The 25,203-nt window shown below is 39.6% G+C and overlaps 1 protein-coding gene across 1 annotated transcript in view; it reads right to left on the bottom strand.

Annotated features, from left to right (window-relative positions):
* IL31RA (interleukin 31 receptor A) overlaps window positions 1-25,203 on the bottom strand; it is a 66,918-nt gene that overhangs the window by 32,006 nt on the left and 9,709 nt on the right. The window contains exons 3-7 of the mRNA XM_004380476.3: window positions 24,851-25,017; window positions 23,629-23,780; window positions 16,653-16,818; window positions 5,477-5,556; window positions 2,544-2,760 (exon numbers count right to left, since the gene is read on the bottom strand). Coding sequence (XP_004380533.1) covers window positions 2,544-2,760; window positions 5,477-5,556; window positions 16,653-16,818; window positions 23,629-23,780; window positions 24,851-25,017 — 782 coding nt within the window. The remainder of the gene's footprint in view (window positions 1-2,543; window positions 2,761-5,476; window positions 5,557-16,652; window positions 16,819-23,628; window positions 23,781-24,850; window positions 25,018-25,203) is intronic.

Genomic DNA, 25,203 nt, shown 5'->3' with positions numbered 1-25,203 from the left:
TTGAATCCCACCTGAGAGACTTTGAGCAAATTACTAAGCTTTCCTGAATCTCAGCTTCATAATCTATAAAATGGATCTGACAGCATGTACCTCATAGGATCATTCTGAGGGTAAAGCTGTATTATCTTAGCACAATGTCTGACGCATACTAATGACCAATATATGATAGTTATACTTGCAACAACTATTATAGCTATTCTCCAGTTGACTGTATTTTATTAAACAAAATTCCATAGAGTATTAACTTTCTTATATGTCTAGAACAGGGGTCTGTAAACATTTTCTGTAAAGGGCCGGATAGTAAATATTTCAGGCTTTGTAGGACAGATGGTGTCAGGCACAACTATTCAACTCTCCTACTGTCGTGCAAAAAGAATCACTGACATAAACAGGAGTGGCTGTGTTTCAATAAAATTTTATTTACAAAAGCAAATGCCAGGCCGAATTTGGCCCATAGGCCATTGTTTGCTGACTCTGGCCTAGGGCAATTATCACTGATGATCATACTGATATTTCTGACACAAAGCAAGTACCTTTACAACTGGGGAAAAAATACTAAATGAATTTAGCATAAAGTTTAAAGTATATTTCAGAGTAGTCTTAAAATTGTTAATCCACATGCAATAGAAATTTAATTACTTAGAATTTTTATTAAGAATGAAGATAATAATAATTAGCACTAGAGAAAACGTTTTTCACGCACAATCTCATTTAACCCTCACAACAACTCTATAAGGTAGGTACTACTATGTAATACCCAAACTTGACAAGTAGCTAAGGCTTAGAAAAGTTAGGTAACTTGCTCAAGGCTACATGGTATCTAGTGGACCCGTTGCCATTGGGTCGTCGATACTGACTCATAGCGACCCTATATGACAGAGTAGAACTGCCCCATAGGGTTTCCAAGGAGCGGCTGGTGGATTCAAACTGCTGACCTTTGGGTTAGCAGTCAAGCTCTTAACCACTGCACCACCAGGGCTCTGGTATCTAGTGGTAGAGCAAATATTTGAACCCAGGGCTGTTGGACTCCAAAGCCCATGCTTTTATAACCTACTCTTTACTGTCTCCCATCCCTGGGCCACGCCAGGAAACTGAGACTACAAATTAGCAGCACCTCTTATTAAGAATGTGCATTTCAATGACACAATCATTTGTAAGAAACTTCATCACTAGGAGTATTGGATGGGTAGGAACTAGGTTGTCAGGAACTAGGTATTGTGAGGGATACTATTAAATACTACCTAAAATAATACCAGGAGTCCCTGGGTGGTGCAAATGGTTAACACACTTACTGCTAACTGAGAGGTTGGAGGTTCGAGTCCACCAGAGGCACCTCAGAAGACTGGCCTGGCAATCTACTTCCAAAAAACCAGTCATTGAAAACAACTGAACACAGTTCTACTCTGACACACATGGGGTCACCATGAATTTGAATCAATTTGATGCTCATCTTCCTTTTTTCTTCGATGGCAACTGGTGGCAACTGGTTATTAAAATAATATCGAGTGGAGCTAAAAACACAAAATATCCAGGAATTCTAAAGTGAGGAAAGGGAAGATATGGGTTAAGTTTAGGAAGAAAAGAAAGAAGGGAGCTGGTAGGGTAAATGTCTGAAAAAGTCCAGGTGTAAGCAAATAGAGAGAGGTTGTTGATTGGAGAGTGCATTCCCAAACTATGGTTGGTTATGACAAATAGTTACTGAGTGCCTGCTTTATGCCACCTGCTCTATGCCTGTTCTAGGCACTGGAAATTAAATAAACTAAATAGACAAAAATCCCTGCCCTCAAAGAACTTACATCATATTGAAGGCAAGATAAATGAGAAAATCTATAGAATGAAGGCCAGTAATAAGTTTTATAGAGAAAAATAAAGCAGGGGGAGGATACCCATTGCCTAGAATTCCTTGAATAAGAATCGAAGGTATTTTATTCCAAAACAGGATATAAAATATGAGTTTTTCTAGGAACAGTAAAATGTTAAAAGCTACTTAGTCAACAGTGTAATGAGACAATTTATTGGCAAATACAAACATCAGAGTTTTTCCTAACTTGGTAGGTGGATAGAAGGAGAAATGGGGAAGAAAACAGGAATATGAGCATTAAGCCAAGGCTGGGAATGTGGTCAATCACCATCCAGAAAGGAAGATTTCAAAAGAGAGGCTACAGCCACTGAGGACAAATTTAACAAATTTGACAGATCTCACAGTTTTTTATACTCTTCAACCTCAGTTTACATTCAGTAAGACCATTACAAATAAAAGCTGCACATAGAACTTCTAAGCTTATGACTTTGTATTGTGTGATTTATGAAGTTTCTGACTGCTAACACAGTCTTCGTTCCAAAAGAACTTTATTTCAAGGGGCTCATTAATTACCAACATTGGTAATTCTGTTCTCCCCGCCCCCCCCCCCAAAAAAATATAAGTCTCCATTCCATTTCCATTTCGACCCAAGAGAAACAGATACTCATGAGGCAACAAGGACTGCTCCTTCCCTGATTGGATGATGCCATGCATCTAACTAAGAAGTTCACGTTCTACTTACATTTTTCATGAATAGGAGGAACCCTCAGGGTAGCCTCTGGAGACTTCCCAACAGAATTGTAAGAAATTACAGACACCCAATAGGTCTCGCCTCCCAGATACAGTTGAAGTTGCTGATTAGTTGTGTTCATTGTCTCTGTGAGGTTAGTGCTGTTTTCTGGAAAGTACCATATGTTATAGCCAAGTGTCTTCCCCAAGACTGGTGCTCCTCTTGCCTCCTGAACCGAAAGGAAAAGTTCATTGCCATCAGCAAAAGAAAAACATTGAGACAGAGATAAATGGTGGTATTGATTGGGGTTGGGGAGTGATACTAACTACTGGAGTTAAACAACAATCAGGAAATTAGCCTCCAGGGATGAGTAACATACTCTGTGCCTAGCACTATTAAATCTCTTAAGTGCCAGAAAAAGGGATTTATCAAATGATACCTTGGTATCAACCCCTAACGTAAGTCTAATTAAATGAGGCCAAACTAGGGAAATGTCCAAGCTAAACTAAGCAAGTCACCCCCATTTTCCTCTGTCTGTGCCTCTCTCTCCATCCTACATGAGGAGAGGGGTATAAACTAAAAACTAAGGCATTCCCTCTAAACCAGTCCCAAATCTGGTCTGGCCCCGGGTCAGTTCTCACCCACAAACATACAAGAGTTGGAGAGTATCTATGTCCTTGCCTTTAATCTCCATACCTCTCACTCTAAGCTGAAGCCCAGGATCTCCTATATGGATCAAGAAAGCCATTTTGCAATAGATAAGTGGTATCTTGGGTGAAGGGTGAGACAGTACACAATACAGGGGAAACTAGCACAACCTGTACAATGAAAGGTCATGGAAGCCCCATAGACACATCCAAACTCCCTGAGGGACTGAAGTGCTGGGCGGAGGGCTGTGGGGACCATGGTCTCGGGGAACATCTAGCTCAATTGGCATGACACAGCCTGTAAAGACAATGCTCTACATTCTACCTTGGTGAGTAGTGTCTGGGGTCTTAAAAACCTGTGAGCGGCCATCTAAGATACTCCACTGGTCTCATCCCTTCGGGAGCAAGGGAGAATGAAGAGAACAGGATACAAGGAAAAGATTAGTCCGAAGGACTAACTGTTCACAGCTACCAAGCCCTCCACTGGACTGAGTCCAGTACAGCTAGATGGTGCCCGGCTACTACCATTGACTGCTCTGACCAGGATCACAACAGAGGGTTCTGGACAGAGCTAGAGAAGGATGTAGAGCATAATTATAACTCACAAAAAAAGACCAGATTTACTGGCCTAAAGGAGACTGGAGAAACCTCGAGAGTATGGCCCCCAGACACCCTTTTAGCTCAGTGGTGAAGTTATCTCCGAGGTTCACTGTTCAGCCTGGGAGTGGACAGCCCCGTAAAACCAAATGAGACTAACGAGGTACAGCAGTCCAGTGACAAGGGCCAGAGGCAGAAGGGGACAAGGAAGCTGGTGATAGGGAACCCAAGGTTGAGTAAGGATATTGTTGATGTGTTGTGAGACTGTTAACCATTGTCACAGGGCAACATTTGTAGTAACTGTTAAATGAGAAACTATTTTGTTCTGTAAGCCTTCATCTTAAGTGAGAATAACAGCACAATTGGAAGAGCGTAGTCAATGTCACTGAACTGTGTATGTAGAAATTTTTGAAATGGTGTATCTTTGGCTATGTGTATTTTCACCAAAAAAAAAAAAAGGTTGAGAAGTTAGAGGGTTAATATGTTGTGGGGTTGTTAACCAATGTCATAAAACAACATGTGTACTACTGTTTCATGAGAAACTATTTGTTCTGTAAGCCTTGACCTGAAGTACAATAAAATATTAAAAAAAAAAGAAAGCAAGCCATTTTGCTTACCCCCGAACCAGGCACACCAGGCAATCTAGCTAAAAGGACTAAAACATTCAGGGTGATACTACTCCCAAGCCCTTGAGAAGACAAAGGTGGCCCCAGGGGCTTCAAGACAAACTCTTGTTTTCAGCCTTGAACCTGAACCCACTAACTAGATGTTTTACCTTGGAGTCAGCATGTGGAGTATTTCTCTGGAATTACAGAGCTGCCCAGTTGTTCAACTTGCTGTTACTGATTACACACAGTAATCACCACAAAGGTAGGGGGATGCTCCAACCCTGAAGTAACTGGGATTGGAAAGCAATTTGGCAAAGTGGGGCAATTTTTCCATTGTCAAACGGATTTTAAATCTGCCTGGACTTTAACAAGTATGAGATAATATTTCTTGAGAAATTTGGAGACATATACTAAGGAGTTTTGGGATCTCACTCTTCTCTCCTCTTTCTTCAACTTCTCATCTTCTGCTTCCAGTTTTGCTTTTTTTTCTCCTGTGTTTGCCCTTTTCTTTGCCTGTTTATTACCTGTTCCTTTTATCTGTCATTTTTCTGATTTTCTCTTATCTCCTACCCCTCCCTTCTTCTCAATGAATGACCCACCAACCTTCTCCTTTGCTCTTCATTCCCAGGCCTCCACTTAGAAAGGACCCTTGAGCTCTTCTTCTGCCTTTGCAGTATCTGTTTCTGTGCTTCTGCTCAGCAGGCATTGACCTTGAGGACATCCCAACAGCGCTCTTCTCAGACTTAGGGGTAGGGGCCACAGAATTTTACATTGCCTTTTAGTGGAGGCCAGCCAGGTTTTCTCAAGGAAGTTCAGGTTCCTCCTGCACTTGCACTTTGTCCCTACCCTAACTGTTAATGTTCCAGACCAAAGGAAGAGGTAGGCCAGGGTCTGTAATGCAAAGTTGGGGCATCTGCAAGATGCCCTGTGTGGCTATTTTAGGTTGGGCAAACTTTGTAAGACTTGGGGCATTATAAAGTACTGAAAGAAAGGAAATTCAAGAGGTGAACGCTTAAGTTCTTAAAAGTGTAAGAGATCAAGGGATTTTAAATTAAACGAATGAATAAATAAATAAAACGCAAAAGAAGGTCACCTTCCACAACAATTTCACTGGCCTTCTTCCATCCACCTCAGCTGGTCTCAGGACTCTCCATAGATCCAGGCCAAATGGAGCTGTGAGGAAAAGAGTGAGTTGCTCAATTCAGACAGAAAGAAGTTACAACAGGAGATGGGGAAAGTTCGCTGGACTACCTTTAGAAAGTGCAGTTGGGAAGTATTTGCTCAAGCGAGTCAGTAGGAGTAAGGTGGAAGTGGAGGGATGGTCAAAGGATTGGAGTCAACCAAAGGTAAAAAACTAAAACTGCTTTCAAGTCTAATGATATGCATAAGGTAAAAGGAAAGTACAGCAGACCCCATTGTAATATAATTTATCACACCAATCTGGATTTAAGTATGACCCTTTCCTGTACTCTAAGACATAAAAGCTGGGAATGACACAGATAAGGATGGATATATATATATATATATGTATATAGTTATGGATTGGATTGTGTCCCCCAAAAATATGTGTTGTAAATCCTAACCCTATACCTGTGGTTATAATCCCATTTGGGAATGGGTTTTCTTTGTTATGTTAAGAGGCCATATTAGTGTAGGGTGTGTTTTAAGCCAATCACCTTTGAGATATAAAAAGAGCAGATTAGGCACAGAGAAGTAAGAAGAGACGGGGAAGATAGATGCCATGCCACATGAAGATCGCCAAGGAGCCAAGGAACAGAAGCTGAAAAAAGACAAGGACCTTTCCCCAGAGCAGAAAGAGAACCTTCCCCTAAAACCGGCATCCTGAATTCAGACTTTTAGCCTCCTAAACTGTGAAAATAAATTTTTTTTCATTGAAGTCACCTACTTGTGGTATTTCTGTTATAGCAGCACTAGATAACTAAAACATATAAAGTACACCCATATATATATATATATATATATATTGCCCTGGTGGCACAATGGTTAAGCACGCAGCTGCAAACCGAAACGTCATCAGTTCGAACTCACCAGCAGCTCTTTGAGAAAAAAGACCTGGCAATCTGCTCCCATAAAGGTTACAGCCTAGGAAACCCTATGGGACAGTTCTACTCTTTCTTATAGGGTTGCTATGAGTTGGAATTGACTCAACACTAACAACAACAACATATACGTGTGTGTGTGTATACGTGTGTGTGTGTGCGTATACATATGTGTGTGTATGTATGTATGTATGTGTGTGTATACATATGTGTGTATGTATGTATGTGTGTGTGTGGTGTGTGTGTGTATAAAAGCAAACCAAACCCACTGTCATCGAATTGATTCCAACTCACAGTGACCCCATAGGGTTTCCAAGGCTATAAATCTCTACGGAAGCAGACTGCCACATCTTTCTCCCATGGAGCCACTGGTGGTTTCAAGTCACTGACCTTTTGGTTAGCAGTCAAGTGCTTTAACCACTGCACCACCAGGGCTCCATATATATATAAACCAAAAATCAAACCCACTGTCATTGAATCGACTCCAACTCATAGCGACCTGATACATATATTTAAAAAATTAAATAAGAAAGGAACAGAGAAATAATAATAACTAGTTCCCTCCCTGAGCTCTGAATTTTATGCTGAACTCCCTGGTAGCAAAAGTAAAGAAGTATCATGTTGAGTTGCATCTTTTCTCATGGTCTGATAAAAAGGAAACAGAGAACTTCATATGAAGAGACAACTATTTTATGGCTTATGGGCACCGAACTCTAAAATGAAATTTATCATACGGATCCTCTCAAAAAAGACACTGAGCCAAAGTACAGAAATATCACATATGTACATTTCTCACAGTTGTCTTCTATAAAAAACAAGGGCATAATGTTAAATCTTGACTCATGCATTTCTTCAGTGAACTAAGACAACATAGTCCAAGTGTGTCGGCTTTTGATGAGCTAATCATACAAGGGTAAAGCTTACAGAAACAAGGAATATTTATATTTAACTTGATCTGTGGACTACAGCTCTCAAATATCATGCCTCAAGCAAGTTACAGCAAGTGGTGGGTCAATGGCAATTTATGGTTGAATGGCCTGACATAAACCTAAAGTGTCAAAATTCTGGGGGGATTTAAAAATGTCCTGCACACTTTAGCTATGGGAGGAAAACAAAGTTCTGAAGTTCTGACCAGAAGGCTTTGTTGCTGTTAGGCGCTGTTAAGTAAATTCTAACTCATAGTGACCCCTTGTACAACAGAACGAAACACAGCCTAGTCTTGTGCCATTCTCACAATCCTTGTTATTCTTGAGCCCATTGTTGCAGCCGCTGCGTCAATCCATCTTGTTACAGGTCTTCCTCTTTTTTGATGACCCTCTTATTTACCAAGTATGAAGTCCTTTTCCAAGGACTGGTTCCTCCTGATAGCATGTCCAAAGTAGTTGAGACAAAATTTCACCATCCTTGCTTCTAAGGAGCACTCTGGCTGTACTTCTTCCAAGATAGATTTGTTCATTCTTCTGGCAGTCCATGGTATATTCAATAATCTTTGCCAATACCATAATTCAAAAGCGATCAATTCTTCTTCAGTCTTCCTTATTAATTGTCCACCTTCCTCACACATACGAAGCAATGAAAAATACCATGGCTTGGTTTAGGTGCATCTTAGTTCTCAAAGTGACCTCTTTGCTTTTTAACGCTTTAAAGAGGTCTTCTGCAACAGATTTGTCCAATGTAGTACATTGTTTGATTTCCTGACTTTTGCTTCCACGGGCGTTGATTGTGGATCCAAGGAAAATGAAATTCTTGATAACTTCAATATTTTCTGTTTATCATGATGTTGCTTATTGGTCCAGTTGGGAGGATTTTTGTTTTCTTTATTTTGAGGTGTAATCCATAATGAAGGCTGTAGTTTTTGATCTTCCTCAGTAAGTGCTTCAAGTTCTCTTCACTTTGAGCAAGCAAGGTTGTGTCATCTGCATATCACAGGTTATTAATAAGTCTTCCTCAAGTCCTGATGCCACATTCTTCTTCATATAGTCTAGCTTCACGGATTATTTGCTTAGCATATAGACTGAGTAAGTATGGTGAAAGGATACAACCCTGATACACACCTTTTCTGACTTTAAACCATGCAGTATCCCCTTGTGCTGTTTGAACGATTGCCTCTTGGTCTATGTACAGATTCTTCATGAGCACAATTAAGTGTTCTGGAATTCCCATTCTTTGCAATCTTATCTATAATTTGTTATGATCCACACAGTCGAATGCCTTTGCATAGTCAATAAAATACAGGTAAACATTTTCTTGGTATTCTCTGCTTTCAGCCAAGCTCCATCTGAAATCAGCAATAATATCCCTTGTTTCACATCTTCTTCCTAATCCGGCTTGAACTTCTGGCAGTTCCCTGTTGATATACTGTTGCAACTGTTTTTGAATGATCTTCAGCAAAATTTTACTTGCATGTGATTTAATGATATTATTCAAGAATTTCCACATTCTGTTGGATCACCTTTCTTTGGAATGGGCACAAATACGGATCTCTTCCAGTTGGTTGGCCAGGTAGTTGTCTTCCAAATTTCTTGGCTTAGACAAGTGAGCACCTCCAGCACTGCATCAGCATTTGCTGAAACATCTCAATTGGTATTCCATCATTTCCTGGAGCCTTGTTTTTCACCAATGCCTTTAGTGCAGCTTGGACTTCCTTCAGTACCATCAGGTCTTGACCATATGCTACCTTCTAAAATGGTTGAATGTCAACCAATTCTTTTTGGTACAGTGACTCTTTGTATTCCTTCTGTCTTAGTCATCTAGTGCTGCTATAACAGAAATACCACAAGTGGATGGCTTTAACAAACAGAAATTTATTCTCTCACAGTCTAGGAGGCTAGAAGTCCGAATTCAGGGCTCCAGCTTCAGGAGAAGGCTTTCTCTCTCTGTCAGCTCTGGAGGAAGGTCCTTGTCATCAATCTTCCCCCGGTCTAGGAGTTTCTCAGCACTGGGATTTTTTTTACTCCAAAGGATACACTCTTCTCCTGGCAATACTTTCTTGGTGGTATGAAGGCCCCATTAACATAACTGCCACTAATCCCACCTCATTAACATCATACTGATAGGATTTACAACACAGAAAAATCATATCAGATGACAAAATGATGGACAATTACACAATATTTGGAAACATGGCCTAGCCAAGTTGACAGATATTTTTTGGGGACACAATTCAATCCATGACACCTTCCATCTTCTTTTGATGCTTCCTGCATCATTCAATATTTTCCTTGTAGAATCCTTCAATATTGCAGCTCAAGGCTTGAATTTTTTCTTCAGTTCTTTCAGCTTAAGAAATGCTGAATGTGTTCTTCCCTTCTGGTTTTTAAACTCCAGGTCTTTGCACATATCATTATAATACTTTACTTTGCCTTCTGGACTCGCCCTTTGAAATCTTCTGTTCAGCTCTTTTACTTCATAATTTCTTCTGTTCCCTTTAGCTACTTGACATTCAGGAGCAAGTTTCAGAGTCTCTTCTGACATCCATTTTGGTCTTTTCTTTCTTTCCTGTCATTTTTAATGATCTCTTGCTTTCTTCATGTATGATGTCCTTCATATCATTCCACAACTTGTCTGATCTTTGGTCATTAGTATTCAATGTGTCAAATCTGTTTTTCAGATGGTCTCCAAATCCAGGTGGGATACACTTAAGATCATACTTTGGCTCTTATGGACTTGCTCTAATTTTCTTTAGCTTCAACTTGAACTTGCATACAAGCAGTTGATGGTCTTTTCCTCAGTCAGCCCCTTGTTCTGACAGATAATATTGAGCTTCTCCATCACCTCTTTCCACAAATGTAGTTGATTTGATTCCTGTATATTCCATTTGGCGAGGTCTATATGTATAGTTGTCATTCATGTTTTTGAAAAAAGGTATTTGTAATGAAGAAATCGCTGGTCTTGCAAAATTCTATCATGTGATCTCTGGCATCATCTCTAACACCTAGGCCCATATTTTCAAACTACCAATCATTCTTTGTTTCCAGCTTTCACATTCCAATTACCAGTAATTATCAATGCATCTCGATTGCATGTTTGATCAATCTCAGACTACAGAAGTTGGTAAAAATCTTCAATTTTCTCGTCTTTGGCATTAGTGGTTGGTGCATAAATTTGAATAACAGTCGTATTAACTGGTCTTCTTATAGGTGTATGGATAGCATCCTGTCACTGACAGCATTATACTTCAGGATAGATCTTGCAATATTCTTTTTGATCACGAATGCAACACCATTCCTCTTCAATTTGTCATTCCCGGCATAGTAGACCATACGATTGTCTGATTCAAAATGGCCAACACCAGTACATTTCAGCTCAATAATGCCTAAGATATTGATCTTTATGTATTCCATTTCATTTTTGATGACTTCCAATATTCCTAGATTCATTCTTCATATGTTCCATGTCCCAATTATTAATGGATGTTTGCAGCTGCTTCTTCTCATTTTGAGTCGTGCCACATCGGCAAATTCAAGTCCCGAAAACTTGGCTCCATTCACATCATTAAGGTCAACTCTACTTTGAGGAGGCAGCTGTTCCATAGTTGTATTTTGAGTGCTTTCCAACCTGAGGGGCTCATCGTCCGGCACTATACTAGACAATGTTCCGCTGCTATTCATAAGGTTTTCACTGGCCAATTTTTTCAGAAATAGATGGCCAGGTCCTTCTTCTTAGTCTGTCTTAGTCTATAAAAGCTCTGCTGAAACCTGTCAACCATGGGTGACCTACTGGTATTTGAAATACCAGTGCCATAACTTCCAGTATCACAGCAACATGCAAGCCACTACAGTACAACAAACTGACAGAGACATGGAGAAGGATAGTGGCTTGCAATTTGGAGAAGTGAAGAAATGTCCTTAATTGAAGCTACAGTTGTTATACTCTGAATCTTTTCTTGAGAAAGCCACATTGCTGGAGACAGTGCAATTAGGTTCCCAAGGAATGTGGTTTACTACTCAGGCTGAGATTTAAACTAATTTAGTACTTAGATTGTCTTCAGACATCTTTTTAATTTCAAGTGATTGAGTGTTCTAAAGTGGAAATACTGAACTCCAACAAAAGACAACCTTATAATGTAGAAAAATGTGCCAGTGGGCAATTAAGTCAACAAACTGTCTCATCATCAATGGACAGTCACAATTCTGCAATTCCTCTTGCAGAAGTCAAAGTGTGGGTAACACAGTCTGGCTGTTAGGCCCAGAGTGTCCCAATGAGATCTATTATAATTTCATTTAAATTGCTTATAAGGAAACTGGAATTTTCAGACATTATATATGACTTCATCTGCTTTCCACTGAAGTGTTATCTTAAATGCTCTGCCAGGAGTTTTTTGATTTCCCAAAGGTCTTAACTGAATCACAATATAGGACAGACAGGACTTGACTTCCTCAGACATAGAGCAAACAGGTTGGTTTCAGCCTGTCTAGAAACAAATGAGATTCAAGCAGAGGCAGAGTTCCTGCCAGAAGACAGCCTTAGCAAGTGGCTACAAAGTCCTTCAAAGGTGACTCACAACATTGGAACCACTCTCACTCCTTCTCTCCTTACAGAATCTCTCTGTTCCAGTTATGTGAACAGTCAGACTCAGGGATAGTAATATTGAGAGTACGAAAAAAAAATCTAGAAGTGTTCATTTCAATCCAGTCCCAAATATTCATTTCAAGGATAAATATAAACAAAAATAAATTGATTATTACTCCATCATTCCAGTCACTTGATTAGAAATATGAGTAAAATTCTCCATAGATTTATCTCATAGGCAGTCACTTAGTTTAGATAGATGGTGATAATAAATAAGTTTTATCAGTTATTTGTCTCTTTCATTGAGGCCACTATTTCTTGCAGGTATGGTCCAAAGAGAAACAGTCTACCCAATATACACTTGCCACAGGTGCAGCTTTCAGTAACTTCATTGCCTGATTAGCATGTACATCTTCTATGATTATTACAGCCAATTCTCCATTATCCATGAGTTGATTATGGATTTACAGTTTATCATACTTATGAAAGAACAAAATTAATCTTTTCCAATCAGCCAAAATATCTACCTATTCAAAGGTATCAATCGTTTGGACTGACATAGTAGCAATTTGATGTTACATTGTTTCTATTATAATATGGGAATCCCCACTACCACTACCAATCAGACACATCAGATACACACAGGTTCCTTTGCTAAAACAAACAAATAAACCCATTGCTGTTGTCATGGTTTGAATTATGTCCCCCCAAAAATGTGTGTATCAATTTGGCTAGGCCATGATTCCTGGTACTGTGTGATTTTCCTGTATGTTGTAAACCTGCCTCTGTGATGTTAATGAGGGAGGATGGGTGGCAGTTGTGTTAGTAAGGCAGGACTCAGTCTACAAGATTGGATTGCATCCTGAGGCAACGTCTTGAGATATAAAAGACAGAAGTGAGCAGAGAGACAGGGGGACCTCATACCATCAAGAAAACAGTGCTGGGAGCAGAGCGCGTCCTTTGGACCGGGGTCCCTGCACAGAGAAGCTCCTAGTCCGGGGGAACTCTGAAGAGAAGAAGGCCAACAGAGAGAAAAAGCCTTACCCTGAAGCTGATGCCCTGAATTTGGACTTTTAGCCTACTTTGACTATGAGGAAATAAACTTCTCTTCATTAAAACTATCCACTTGTGGTATTTCTGTTGTAGCAGCACTAGATGACTAAGACAGCTGTCGAGTCGGTTCCAACTCATAGCAACCCTATAGGACAGAGTATAACTGCCCCCATAGGGTTTCCAAGGAGTGGCTGGTGGATTTGAACTGCTGAACTTTTGGTTAGCAGACAAGTTCTTAATAATAGCTAACTTTTATCAAGTCACCATGCCAAGCATTTTACCTGAATTATGCTTAGGTCATTTAAACCCCACACCCCATAACTAGGTACAGCAATATTATTGTCCCCGTTTCTGAAGCACAGAGAATTTAAGCAACTGCCCAGTGCTATAAGCTTTTAAATGATCAAGCCAGAATTTGAATCTAATTCTGTCTGTATCATGTAGTAGGCATGTATATGTTTAAATGTGAGTAAATAACCCTAATAATCAGTATGTTCAAATACAAAAGAAAATAGGTAGCGCTTAACATTTAGAAAGCGAGCCCTGTTGGCACAGTGGTTAAGTGCTTGGCTGCCCAAAAAGTCAGTGGTTCGAACCCACCAGCCACTCCACAGGAGAAAAGACCTGGCAATCTGTTCCCGTAAAGATTATGGCCTAGGAAACCCTATGAGGCAGTTCTACCCTGTTATACAGGGTCACTTAGTTGTAGTCTACTCAATGGCAGCAGGTTTGATTTTAGTTTTAACATTTAGAATAGAAAATTTCAAACAACTGGAAAAGGTTTGAGGTGGTGCATATTAAACAACCTGCATTTCACTGTGAAATAAGGAAACAAATGACTTATGAATTGGAAAAGAAGAAATTAGGATTTGTGGGGGAGGGGCTGCATTTTCATCCATTTCCTCTGGGTTACTGAAAAAAATGAAGAAATAAAAGCAAAAGTTCTCTAACGGTGACTTTAATAAGTGTTGATTTGATTTAACTAGCAAACACTACAGAGAACACTAGTGTTTAGTGTTTTACTAATTAATCTTAACCAAGAGAGCTGAAATAATAAATTGGCTGAAACAGTAAATCTTGGCTGAGCAAAACAAGATCACCCCAACAAAGCATTTAATCACCTAGACTGCAGGCTGAAAGGTGTAGCACAGGAAGCTGTACGGGCTTCATTCTGATATTTTAAAAGGGAGGGCTCAGCTAAGACACAGACAACAGGAACTGGCTATTCCAACGTACTGTAATCATTGAGCCATTTTTTACTATACAATTAATGTGCTGTTTGATATTTCTAAATTATTGCATTTGTAATCATTGGACATTTTAGATGATGTCCATAGAACGTAAATGTGTTACCAAATATTGAATGTGATTTTTTACCAGAAGTTTACATTAAATCCTTATCTGGATTAGTTTTGTTTTAGCCACGCATGTATTTTTATTTATTTAAAACTTATATACCCGTTAACTATGTGTGAGGCACTATTCTAAGAACTTAAACGCTTAATGAATGGGATTTTCTGTGACCTTTTCCCTTACTATTACCAGGTTTAGGAGTTAACTGAATGGCATAGAAGAATGAATCTCTGGATGAGAAGGAGGCCAACTAGCCCAATTCCTCATCTGCTGCATGAATCCCTGTTTTGTAACCACATCCAGCAAGGGGTGCTGAAACTAAGCATGAACACCTCCAGTGAGAGGTTCAGGTGAGTCCCCAGAAATTCAGAAGGCATCCAATTGTTCCTAACATCTGACCCACATGGGTAAATGCACCATACATCTGTTAATACTAACTTGATCTCATGGGAAATTCAATGACGATCCAGAGGAATAAAGTGTTGCCTTATAACCCAGGGAACAAAGAAGTTGACCCCAGATATTACCTGAGGGGGTCTTGGCTATGAGAATGAATAAGAAGGGCCTGAATCATGGCCATGAAGGAATTCATGGTCTAAAACCCACATCTCTTACAAACAATGTTAAAGCTTGAGAGGAAGGTTAGAAGGGTCAGCATTTTTGTATTTCCACATTTCAGAAGTTGTGTGGACATCACCAAGCATTCACTAATTAATCATTCATTCATTGTGTTAGGGTGAATTATGGCCTCCAAAGATATCCAGGTCCTAATCCCTGGAATCCGTGAATGTTACTTTATATGACAAAAGAAACTTTGACAATGTGATTAAGTTAAGGATCTTGAGATGGAGAGAGTATCCTGAATTATCTGGGTAGACCCTAAATGTAATCACAAATCCTTATAAGAGAGCGGCAGAGAGATATTTGACACAGAAGAGAAAAAGATAATGTGATGATGGAGCAAAGAGTGGAGTGATGAGTTCTGAAGATGGAGTAAGGGACCCCAAATCAAGGAATACAGGCAGTCACTAAAAGTTGAAAAGGGTAAGGAAACAAGTTTTCCCTCAGAGCCTTCAGAAGGAAACAGCCTTGCTGACACCTTGACTTTATTTAGCCCAGTGAAACTAATTTCAGACTTCTGACCTCCATAACTGTCAGAGAATAAATTTGTGTTGTTTTAAGCCTCAAAGTTTGTGGTAATTTTTTATAGCAGCCATGGGAAACTAATACATTCATCAAACATATATTGATCATCCACTGGGGTTCAAGCACTAGGCAAGGCTCTTGATTTACAAAGAATGGTGTCTGCCCACTAGGCTCCCCCACCACCCACCAGCCCCCATGCCATCCTTGGCATAATGGACAAGGCACAGCTTTGATGTCAGTTAAACTTGGGTTGGAATAATAGGAATAATGATTTATTGCTGAGTGGCCATGAGCACATTTATTTAACATCTCTGAAACTCAACTTCCTTATCTCCAAAGGGGGAAGGGGTTATTCTACTATTTAATTTGGCTCTTGGGAAGGTTAATAATAATAGGAAATCTGGAATTTATTGAACGTTTACTAGGGGGTGAACACATTATTTTATTTAATCCTTACAATAACACCAAAAAGTAGATAGTACTATTGACTCAATTTTACAAATTATATTCCAATATGGAAAAGGGGAACAAATAATTAGGGAACTAAGGCTTAGAGATTGCCTTGCCATCTTGCCTGAAATCAGGTAGGGATTTAAGCCAAGTCCACCGGACTGTCCTTAATTACCACACCTGACCAGAGATGTAACTAAGGTATAGCAGGTAGGTCGTGTGCCCTGGGTGCTGCTGTGTATCCTGGGCACTGCTTAAGGTGGGGCGCCAATGAGAGTTTCTATTGGCCATTACAGTTTCCATCGCCAGCTGTGAGAGATCATTCAGCAATTTAACACTAATTGCCCTAGGCACTATTTTCCTTAGATAGGTTCCTACACCTGACTCTTGATAAGTGCTCAATCAGTGTTTGTTTCCTTTCTCTTTCCTGCCCTCATGGTCATCAAATAGACTTTTGCCTTTTGGGGGCTTGGGTTTATGTGAGCCTGGACTGCTAACAGAACTAACACCAGCAGAAGAGGGTAGGCTTACTCCTGTGGGCTAAGGTAGGTACAGTGAGTGCCCTTTGGACAGAGACCAAACAGACTCTCCAGGCTCTGAGATTCCATGAATACCGAGTCCAGCACTCGACAAAACCTGCAAAGGCTATACCCAGGCACCCTCACCCAGAGAAGGCGTAAAGGAATTTCAAAGGACCTTGTTCCTCAGTTGTTCCTGTTTTTTCTTGGCTCCATTCACTCCAGAACCTTGACTCCTCAGCTGCACATCGTAGAGTTAAGACATATTCCGTAAAAGCCTGCAGCCCTGTGAGGTCATATGTTTGGATTATACTGATATCTTCCCTGGTGAAGTTGACTTCCAGCTGAAAGGCAAAGACAAGTCTGAGCTGAAAGGGAGACAGCACATTTTCTCTCTCCATTTTTCCTCTTTACTCCCCAACTCACTCTTACCTTTTCAGAACTAGTAACACTGTATCTCAAATTTTAAAATATATTATTTTATAAATAAGCTTCCACATGTGCCTGGGGAAATTTGCACCTAAACAGATGTGAATCACCCCAAGAACCAGCACCTCCCTTTCCATTTCCTGTCTCTAAGCATGTGAGGTGGGATCAGGGGCAGAATAACGAGTAAGCAAGGTATGAATGGGCTCATTTGTGTTTACTTACTAATCTGTAGTGCACAATTTCACATGGTTTCACCACATCTTTGCTGTTGTGACCAACAGGTGAAACTGTGCACTACAGATTAATAAGCAAGCACAAGTAAACCCATGGTACCTTGCATATTGGGCAATCCATGTCTAGGTGGGATTCATGCCTCTGGACTGGGGCTGAATGAGCAGGTCCTTGCTGCTTGCTGTTCTAGAAGATGCAAGATGGAGCCCTGTGACTCAGGGCAACCTTGGCCAGCGTTTAAACTCTAGGGGTGACTCCAACACCTAGAAATACAGCCTCATGGAACAGTAGGTGACAGAGACCTTAAAGGCATCAACCCTCATGTCATAGATGAAATCCAAAAGAGTTAAGTGTCCACAGACAACCTAGGCATTTGTTACTGGCAGAACTAGCATCAGAATACATGTCCTCACTTCTAGGCTCCGTACCTTTACCCAAGTCTTCCATTTCCAACTGTTGGTCTTTGGGTGATCACTTAAGCTGCTAAATGACTCAGCAGCCCAGATGTATAAATTCACTTTGACACTCTCTTAAGGATGGGGATGGCAAATACACCACTTCTCTCTAGACCTCAGTTTACTCAGCAGTAAAATGAGCATGTTGCATAGATAATCTCCAAAGTCCCTTCCAGACCAAGCCCTCCAAGAAAAACTAAAAATTCAACCATTCCTGTCTAAGCATGGTCATAGTTGCTGCAATATACAGTTTTGGCTGTTGGTTTATATAAACAAAGTAAATTGATTAATAAAATAAACTGCACTAATAGGCATGTCCATTTTATTAATATACATACTGCATGCATAGTCTCATGGAAACTTGCAAGAGAAGGAAGTCCTGATACTATGTGTATATACAGTGATGAAACTTACTACATAATTACAAGTCCTGGGCCTAAAGGAAATTGGGCAAAAGGAGGAGGCATGTCTTTGGAAGAAGGCTGAGCATCCCAGCTGCAGAAGGACAAGTCTGGTCTCCAAGTCTAGTGAGATAGACTCAGAGAAGGAGGTAGGATCCACTGGTGATAGCAGATTTGCTGTTGAACCCCAGGCTCCCTGAGCGCCCTCTTCCAAACAGCCCCTGGAGATGCTGGGGCAGCAGACAAGGGTTGTGGGGAGCATAATGAGGGACAATCCATCATTTCTACGGAAGCATCCTTCCCAAGTTACCCTTAAAGGGTCCAGCTGGCACAGGATTAAGACCTCTAGGAAAGGCCCAACCACATGGTGACCTCCATGTGTAATTCAAAATAAAAACAATACTAATCCATAAAATAAATCTCAGGAAATCTAATAAATTTTTATTTTACTTGGTATGCTTTTTTTAAAAAAAAATCACATTCTTTAAAAAACGTTTCTAATGTTTCTAATGCTTTGCTGGTACTCTCAGCACATGCTTGGCCTGTCTGGTGGATCTCCTCATGGTCATGCTCAGAAAGCTCTGACCAATGTAAACATTTAAGCTTTTCCTTACCAGTCCCAACCCTGGAGGAAACAAAAAGCTGCTCATTATTTTAAACAATGTGCCTCTAAATCAGAATGAAACCAGTTGTCATTGAGTCAATTCCAACTCATAGCAACCCTCTGGGGACAGAGTAGAACTGTCCCATACAGTTTCCAAGGCTGTAATCTTTACAGAAGCAGGCTTCTACATCTTTCTCCTGCAGAGCAGCTGGTGGGTTCAAACTGCTGACCTTTCAGTTAGCAGCTGAGCACTTAACCATTGTGCCGCCAGGGCTCCTGTAAGGCTCCTTTAACTTGGCTTTTTGTCCAGGCTAGTGTCTTTTGGCCTTCACAGCACCCAGGATCAACTAATACTTCATGTACGGCCTTAGATCTGAAACTTCCCCAACTCAACATATGCAATGGAATCCCACCCAAACACTAATTAGCTTTATCTGGTTTGTTTTCAACAATCTACACTTTGTGCCAAATCCTAGCTCACCCAAAGTGTTTGGTCTTAAGAAAAGAGTTACAAGTTTTGATGCAAAGCCTAACTCAAACTCTCAAAAAAATCTTGAGATCCCTTTGTAGGGAAGACACATGGTTCCATTATATAAGGTGGAAACCCTTTGGACTAGGGCTACAGGAAGGTGGCTTGGAGGTTGCAGAAGTTTAGTCACATTGACAAATGGACTTGCAGTCAGAAAAGCTTGGCTCAGGTCTGCAACTTACAAACCTTGTGATCTTGAACAGGTCATTTATGCTCTCTAAATCTCAATTTCTTAATCTGTAAAAAATAAGGACAGCAATGCCTGTTTAAAGATATGCAAAGATTAAATAGTTTGGGGTATTAAAAAAACCCTTTGTAAACCATACAACATCATGCAAATATGGGTCTTGATATATGGACATGTTGGAATTTTAAGATAGCTTTATAAGGTTTAATTCAGTGAAACAAACATTTATCGAGCACAGGCATGTGCCAGGCAATGGGAAAGCAAAGGTGAAAACTAAGGTCCCTGTCTTTGAGAAGCTTACAGTCTAATGTGGAGACAGGCAAGTTTAAATGACTGTGTTAATGGTTGACTGCCATGAGACAGCATGCACAGAAGGAAGGCTCAGGCTCTCAGAAGGAAATATGTCAAACCTGAGTTCTGAAAGATGAATAGATTTAGCAAGGTTTGGAGCAGGAGAAGTACAAAATTAAGGATGTTCTAGGTGGAGGCACAGAATAAGGAAATGACATGATGCAAGGGAAATGAGCAATTCAGAATTACTAGAAAATCAAGGGCATGATGAAAGATGAGGTGGAAGGAGTGAGTAAGGGGCCAGGTCCTAGGGAGTTAATGATTTGGATCTTATTCCATAGATAATGGAAACCATTGATAGAAGGTTGGGTTGGGTCTAGTTGGGTTTAGAACTGAGGAGACTTGCTTGTGTTTGAAAGATGAACGGAGAGAGAGGATACTGCACATTTCACCTTCCTTCCCACATCCTCTAGGAGAAGAGAAGGGACATCTCAACTCAGGAATTTAAAGGAAGGAGGCAAGGATGAATGCAGATATAGCTGAGTTTGTCAAAGAGGTAGGGGTAGAGGATGCAGAGACTTGGGGTGGTTCATACCTGCTGGCTTCACTTAGTGTTGTACATGGCCTAGTAATTTTTCCAGAAGGACATAGATTCTGGTTTGTTTTTCTTGTTTAATAATGCGCTTTGAATTCTATTCTAGCAGCTGCAGTGACTCAGGACCCAGACAACTGGAAGGAATCAAGGAATCAAGGGTTGCTAGTCCGTAGACCACTTCAGAAGTCCCTAGGTTTACTGAGACCATGAAGCATGGTGTGAAAGAAGACGAGCTCTTTGAGCTTTAGCTTGTGCTGTGCCAGGGACTGTCATGTTTAGGGGTTCCCTTCTGGGTTACAGAGACTACAAATCAGTGAGTCTGATGTCACATGTCGTCAGGTTCTGGGAAAATGATTCCAGAGCTGTCTCAAAAAGGAAGCTGCAAAGAGGAGTGGCCAAAATCATTTCTTTGAACACAGAAAGAGTGAAACTTAACAAAATTTCTTTTCTGGAAGAGTTCTAGACTAGGAGAGGATGCAATAGACATAGTGTCTATGCGGTTCAGTGAAGGAAAGTCTCACGATAGCCTCGTGGACAAGATAAAAATAGGCACACTCACAGAAGCCTGAATAAATGACCACACACAAAGAAGGCACGGTGAAAAGGTTGATATCTCTGGATAGTCTCTACTGGTTTACCACGGGGCTCTGAGGTAGTTAACATTTTTATTAATAATTATATAAAGGTATAGAAGTAAGTATTATCAAATCTGAAGATACTGAAAAGCTGGAAAGGTAACTGTAAGTTTTGGGTGACAGCAGAAACATTCTAAGTAGGCTGGAATGATGGATAAGACCAACATGAAGACATTCAATAGAAATAAATAAAATGCCTAGACTTATTACTTGGTTAAAAAATAATATACAAATTATAAGATAGTTGCGACACTGTGGGGGTGGGGGAGATTTTTGAAAATTTAATTGGCTACAAGCTCAATTAGAACCAATAGTGTAAGGTGGTTGCAAAAAACAACAAAAAAAGTTGATATAATTTCAAGCTGCACTGATGGAAATAGGAGAATGTCTTCATGACTTTCAAGAAAGAAAATATTTTTTAAGACACAAAAGGCATGAATCATAAAGAAAAAAATTGATAAAATTTGGCAGTATTAAAATTAAGTTCTGTTTATTAAAAATCAACATTAAGAGAGTAAAAAGGCAAGGCACACAGTGGAAGACGTTAGCTATACACATAACAAATAAAAGACTCATAACCAGGATATATAACGAACTCCTACATGTCAATTTAAAAATTAGACAGACAACCCAATAGAAAAATGAGTAAAATACTTAAATTAGTCCTTCATAAGGAAAAAATGCAAATGGACAAAAAATACATGAAAAAGTGTGCAACCTCAGTGAAAATTAGGGAAATGCAAATTAAAGCCATGATTCCATTGTGTTCATACAATGGCATATTATGTTATTTTCATAATGAAAATGTATAAACTACAGCATTATATAAACCAGTTGCCATCAAGTTGATTCTGACCCCATGTGTGTCAGAGTAAAACTGTCCACCATAGGGTTTTCAATGGCTGATTTTTTGGAAGGAGATTGCCAGGTCTTTCTTCTGAGGTGCCTCTGGTTGGATTTGAAACTCCAACCTTTCAGTTAGCAACTGAGCACTGTACCTGAGCAAGTAACAGGGACTCCCAGCATTATATAACATGAACGAATCTTTTTGTTGTTGTTGTTGTACTTTAAGTGAAAGTTTACAATTCAAGTTAGTCTCTCATACAAAAATTTATACGTACTTTGTTATGTGACCCTAATTGCTCTTCCTATACAGTGAAAGCATACTTCTCCTTTCTACCCCTGATTTCCCGTGTCCATTCAACCAACTCCTGACCCTCTCTGCCTTCTCATCTCACCTCCGGACAGGAGCTGCCCATTTAGTCTCATGTATCTACTTGATCTAAGAAGCACAGTCTTCACGAGTATCATTTTATGTCCCATAGTCCAGTCTAATCTTTCTCTGAAGAGTTGGCCTCAAGAATGGCTTTAGTTCTGGGTTGACAGAGTCTGGGGGCCATGCTTTCTGGGGATCCTCCAGTCTCAGACCATTAAGTCTGGTCTTCTTACTAGAACTTGAGTTCTGCACCCCATTTTTCCCCTGCTCCATCAGGGGCTCTCTGTTGTGCTCCCTGTTAGAGTGGTCATTGGTGGTAGCCAGGTACCATCTAGTTCTTCTGGTCTCAGGCTGATGCAGTTTCTTGTTTATGTGGCTCTTTCTGTCTCTTGGGCTAATACTTTCCTTGTGTCTTTGGTGTTCTTCATTCTCCTTTACTCCAGGTGGTTGGGACCAATTGATGCATCTTAGATGGCTACTCGCTAGCTTTTAAGACCCCAGACACCACTCACCAAAGTAGGATGCAGAACATTTTCTTAATAAACTTTGTTATGCCAATTGACCTAGATGTCCCCTTAAAGCATGGTCCCCAGACCCCCGCCCCTGCTACTCTAGCTTTCGAAGTGTTTGGCTGTATTCAGGAAACTTCTTAGCTTTGGTTTAGTCCAGTTGTGCTGACTTCCTCTGTAGTGTGTGCTGTCCTTCCCTTAACCTAAGATAATTCTTGTCTACTGTCTAGTTAGTGAATATCCCTCTCCCTCCCTCCCCACCCTCGTAACCATCAAAGAATGTTTTATTCTGTGTTTAAACCATTTCTTCAATTCTTATAATAGTGGTCTTATACAATATTTGTCCTTTTGTGACTGGCTAAATTTACTCAGCATAATGCTTTCAGATTCCTTCAGAACACGAATGAATCTTAAAAAGACAATATTGAGAGAAAGAAGCCAAATACACACAAAATACATGGATTCAATTTATATGAAGTCTCAAACTACTGTTCAGGGATACATGCTTAAATGGTAAAACCATAATAAAAAGTAAAGATATGATTACCATGAAAATCAGGATAATAGTTAGCTCTAGGGGGAGGAGGGAGTTGTAATAAAGAAGGGGTATGCAGGGGTTTCAGGGTGCTGGCAATATTCTACTCTTGGCCTTTTTGTGATTGTTACGTGAGCATTGGCTTACTAACAATTTGTTAAACTTAACATTTATGTTTTGTCACTTTTTTATGTTATATTTCATAATTTTATAAAAGTTTCAAAAATTAAAAAGGAAAGGACTATGCCATAGAATCCCCAGCAGGCCAAAGTAGTTAGACAAAAACTAGGGAAGAGTGCAAAAATATTTTTTTTTCACTCATTAATGTTTCTGTGCTCAGAACGCAAAATGTCTACAATAGAACATTTTTTCCAATCTAGAAGACCCAAATGGGAAACTGAAAAGAAAAGTGTTCACTACTGTCTGTCTTCTACTATCAATGCAGCAAGTGAAGACTATGACTCCAGGTCAACAAAATTTGTCAATGATTCTCTTCCTTGAGCCCCCTAATGGAAATATTATAATGACATAACTTACCCACTTGGCACTATTTACTGTCCTGAATTGAAGCGTGTATTTTAAAACAGATGAAATAGGTGCCAACCTAGGCCTTCTCCATTTTATTTGAACCATTCGTTTGACACCCAGAGCTGGTTTCACACAGTATATCTCAGGTGGTTCGGTTTTCACTGAAAATAAAAAACATATAGTTCTCATATTTCCAAAAAGATGAGAAGTCTTAATAAGGTCACACAAAACTGAACGAAAAAAGTAAAGAAAAAGCCTAGCTATGAAATGACAGTGCATTGTTTGTAATCCACCATATGCAGATGACATTAGGAGGGAAGTACAAAAAAAGGAATGCCCAATGAAGACACATTCCTGCAATTTTTCTGCAAAGTAGCCTTTTACTAATTAGATCAGATTCTATGCCAAGAAGGCAGGAAAGAGGAGGAAATCATTGGACTTCATCAAAATTAAAATTTTTTGTGCTTCAAAGGACACTGTCAAGAAAGTGAACAAACCACAGAAAAAGAGAAAATATTTACAAGTCACATATCTTTATACATAGCACATAAACAACTCTTAAAGTTCAACAATAAAAAGACAAATAACCCAATTTTAAAATGTGCAAAGGATTTGAATAAACATTTATTCATATAAGATATACAAAAGGCCAATAAACACACGAAAAGATGTTTGCTATCACTAGTCACTAGGGAAATGCAAATGCAAACCACAATGAGTTTTCACTTCACACCTATTAGGATGGCTATAATAAAAAAAGATGACAATAACAAGTATTGGTGAAGACATGAAAAACTAGAACTCGCATACTTTGCTGGTGGGAATATAAAATAGTGTGACCACTTTGGAAAAGTTTGGCTGTTCCTCAGGAAGTTAAACATAGAGTTACCATATGACCCAGTAATTTTACTTCTAGGTATACACCTATATACCTAAGAAAACTGAAAACATATGTCCACACAAAAACTTATACACAAGTCAGGGATTAGCAAGACGTCTCTTGTTTCTCATTTGATCAATATACCTTGTCTTCCCTTCCCTTCATTCCTTTCTTCTTTCCTTATTTCCTTCCTTCTTCTTCAATAAGAAAATACCTTCTGTATATCCATAACACACACACACCCACCATATCTCTAAGCTTTGATTCTACTTTTCAGTCCACAGACACCTGTTTTGTAAAAAAGAGTATCTTTTAATAAAATATTGTATAAAGGTATCAAATAATACTTACCTATGTTATCTAAATTCCATTGTGTCATACTGGATTTAACTATACCATCTGTATTTTGAGCTTCCACTTCAATGGTGCAAATATCTGGGTTTGTTACGTTTGGATAGAAAAAAGAACACGAAGCACGATTTTCACTTTTACAAGTATCATTTTCACTTCCGTATAGGCTTTGAAGAAAAAAGTGATTCAACATGAGTTTTGTACAGCAGTTTGGAAACACAGCCATACTTAATATGTTAAGCATGTTATTTGTTAGCTACACTCTGGGTTTCTCTGAGAACTGGACAGTTCAGGATCTGGGGCTCTATCTCCAAATTCCTTCCTCACCTCCAAGGAGGGATAAAAGTTTCTGG

This window comes from Trichechus manatus, unplaced genomic scaffold, assembly GCF_000243295.1.
Source record: "Trichechus manatus latirostris isolate Lorelei unplaced genomic scaffold, TriManLat1.0 scaffold00074, whole genome shotgun sequence".
Taxonomy (NCBI): domain Eukaryota; kingdom Metazoa; phylum Chordata; class Mammalia; order Sirenia; family Trichechidae; genus Trichechus; species Trichechus manatus.
This window is presented reverse-complemented; position numbering and strand designations above follow the sequence as displayed.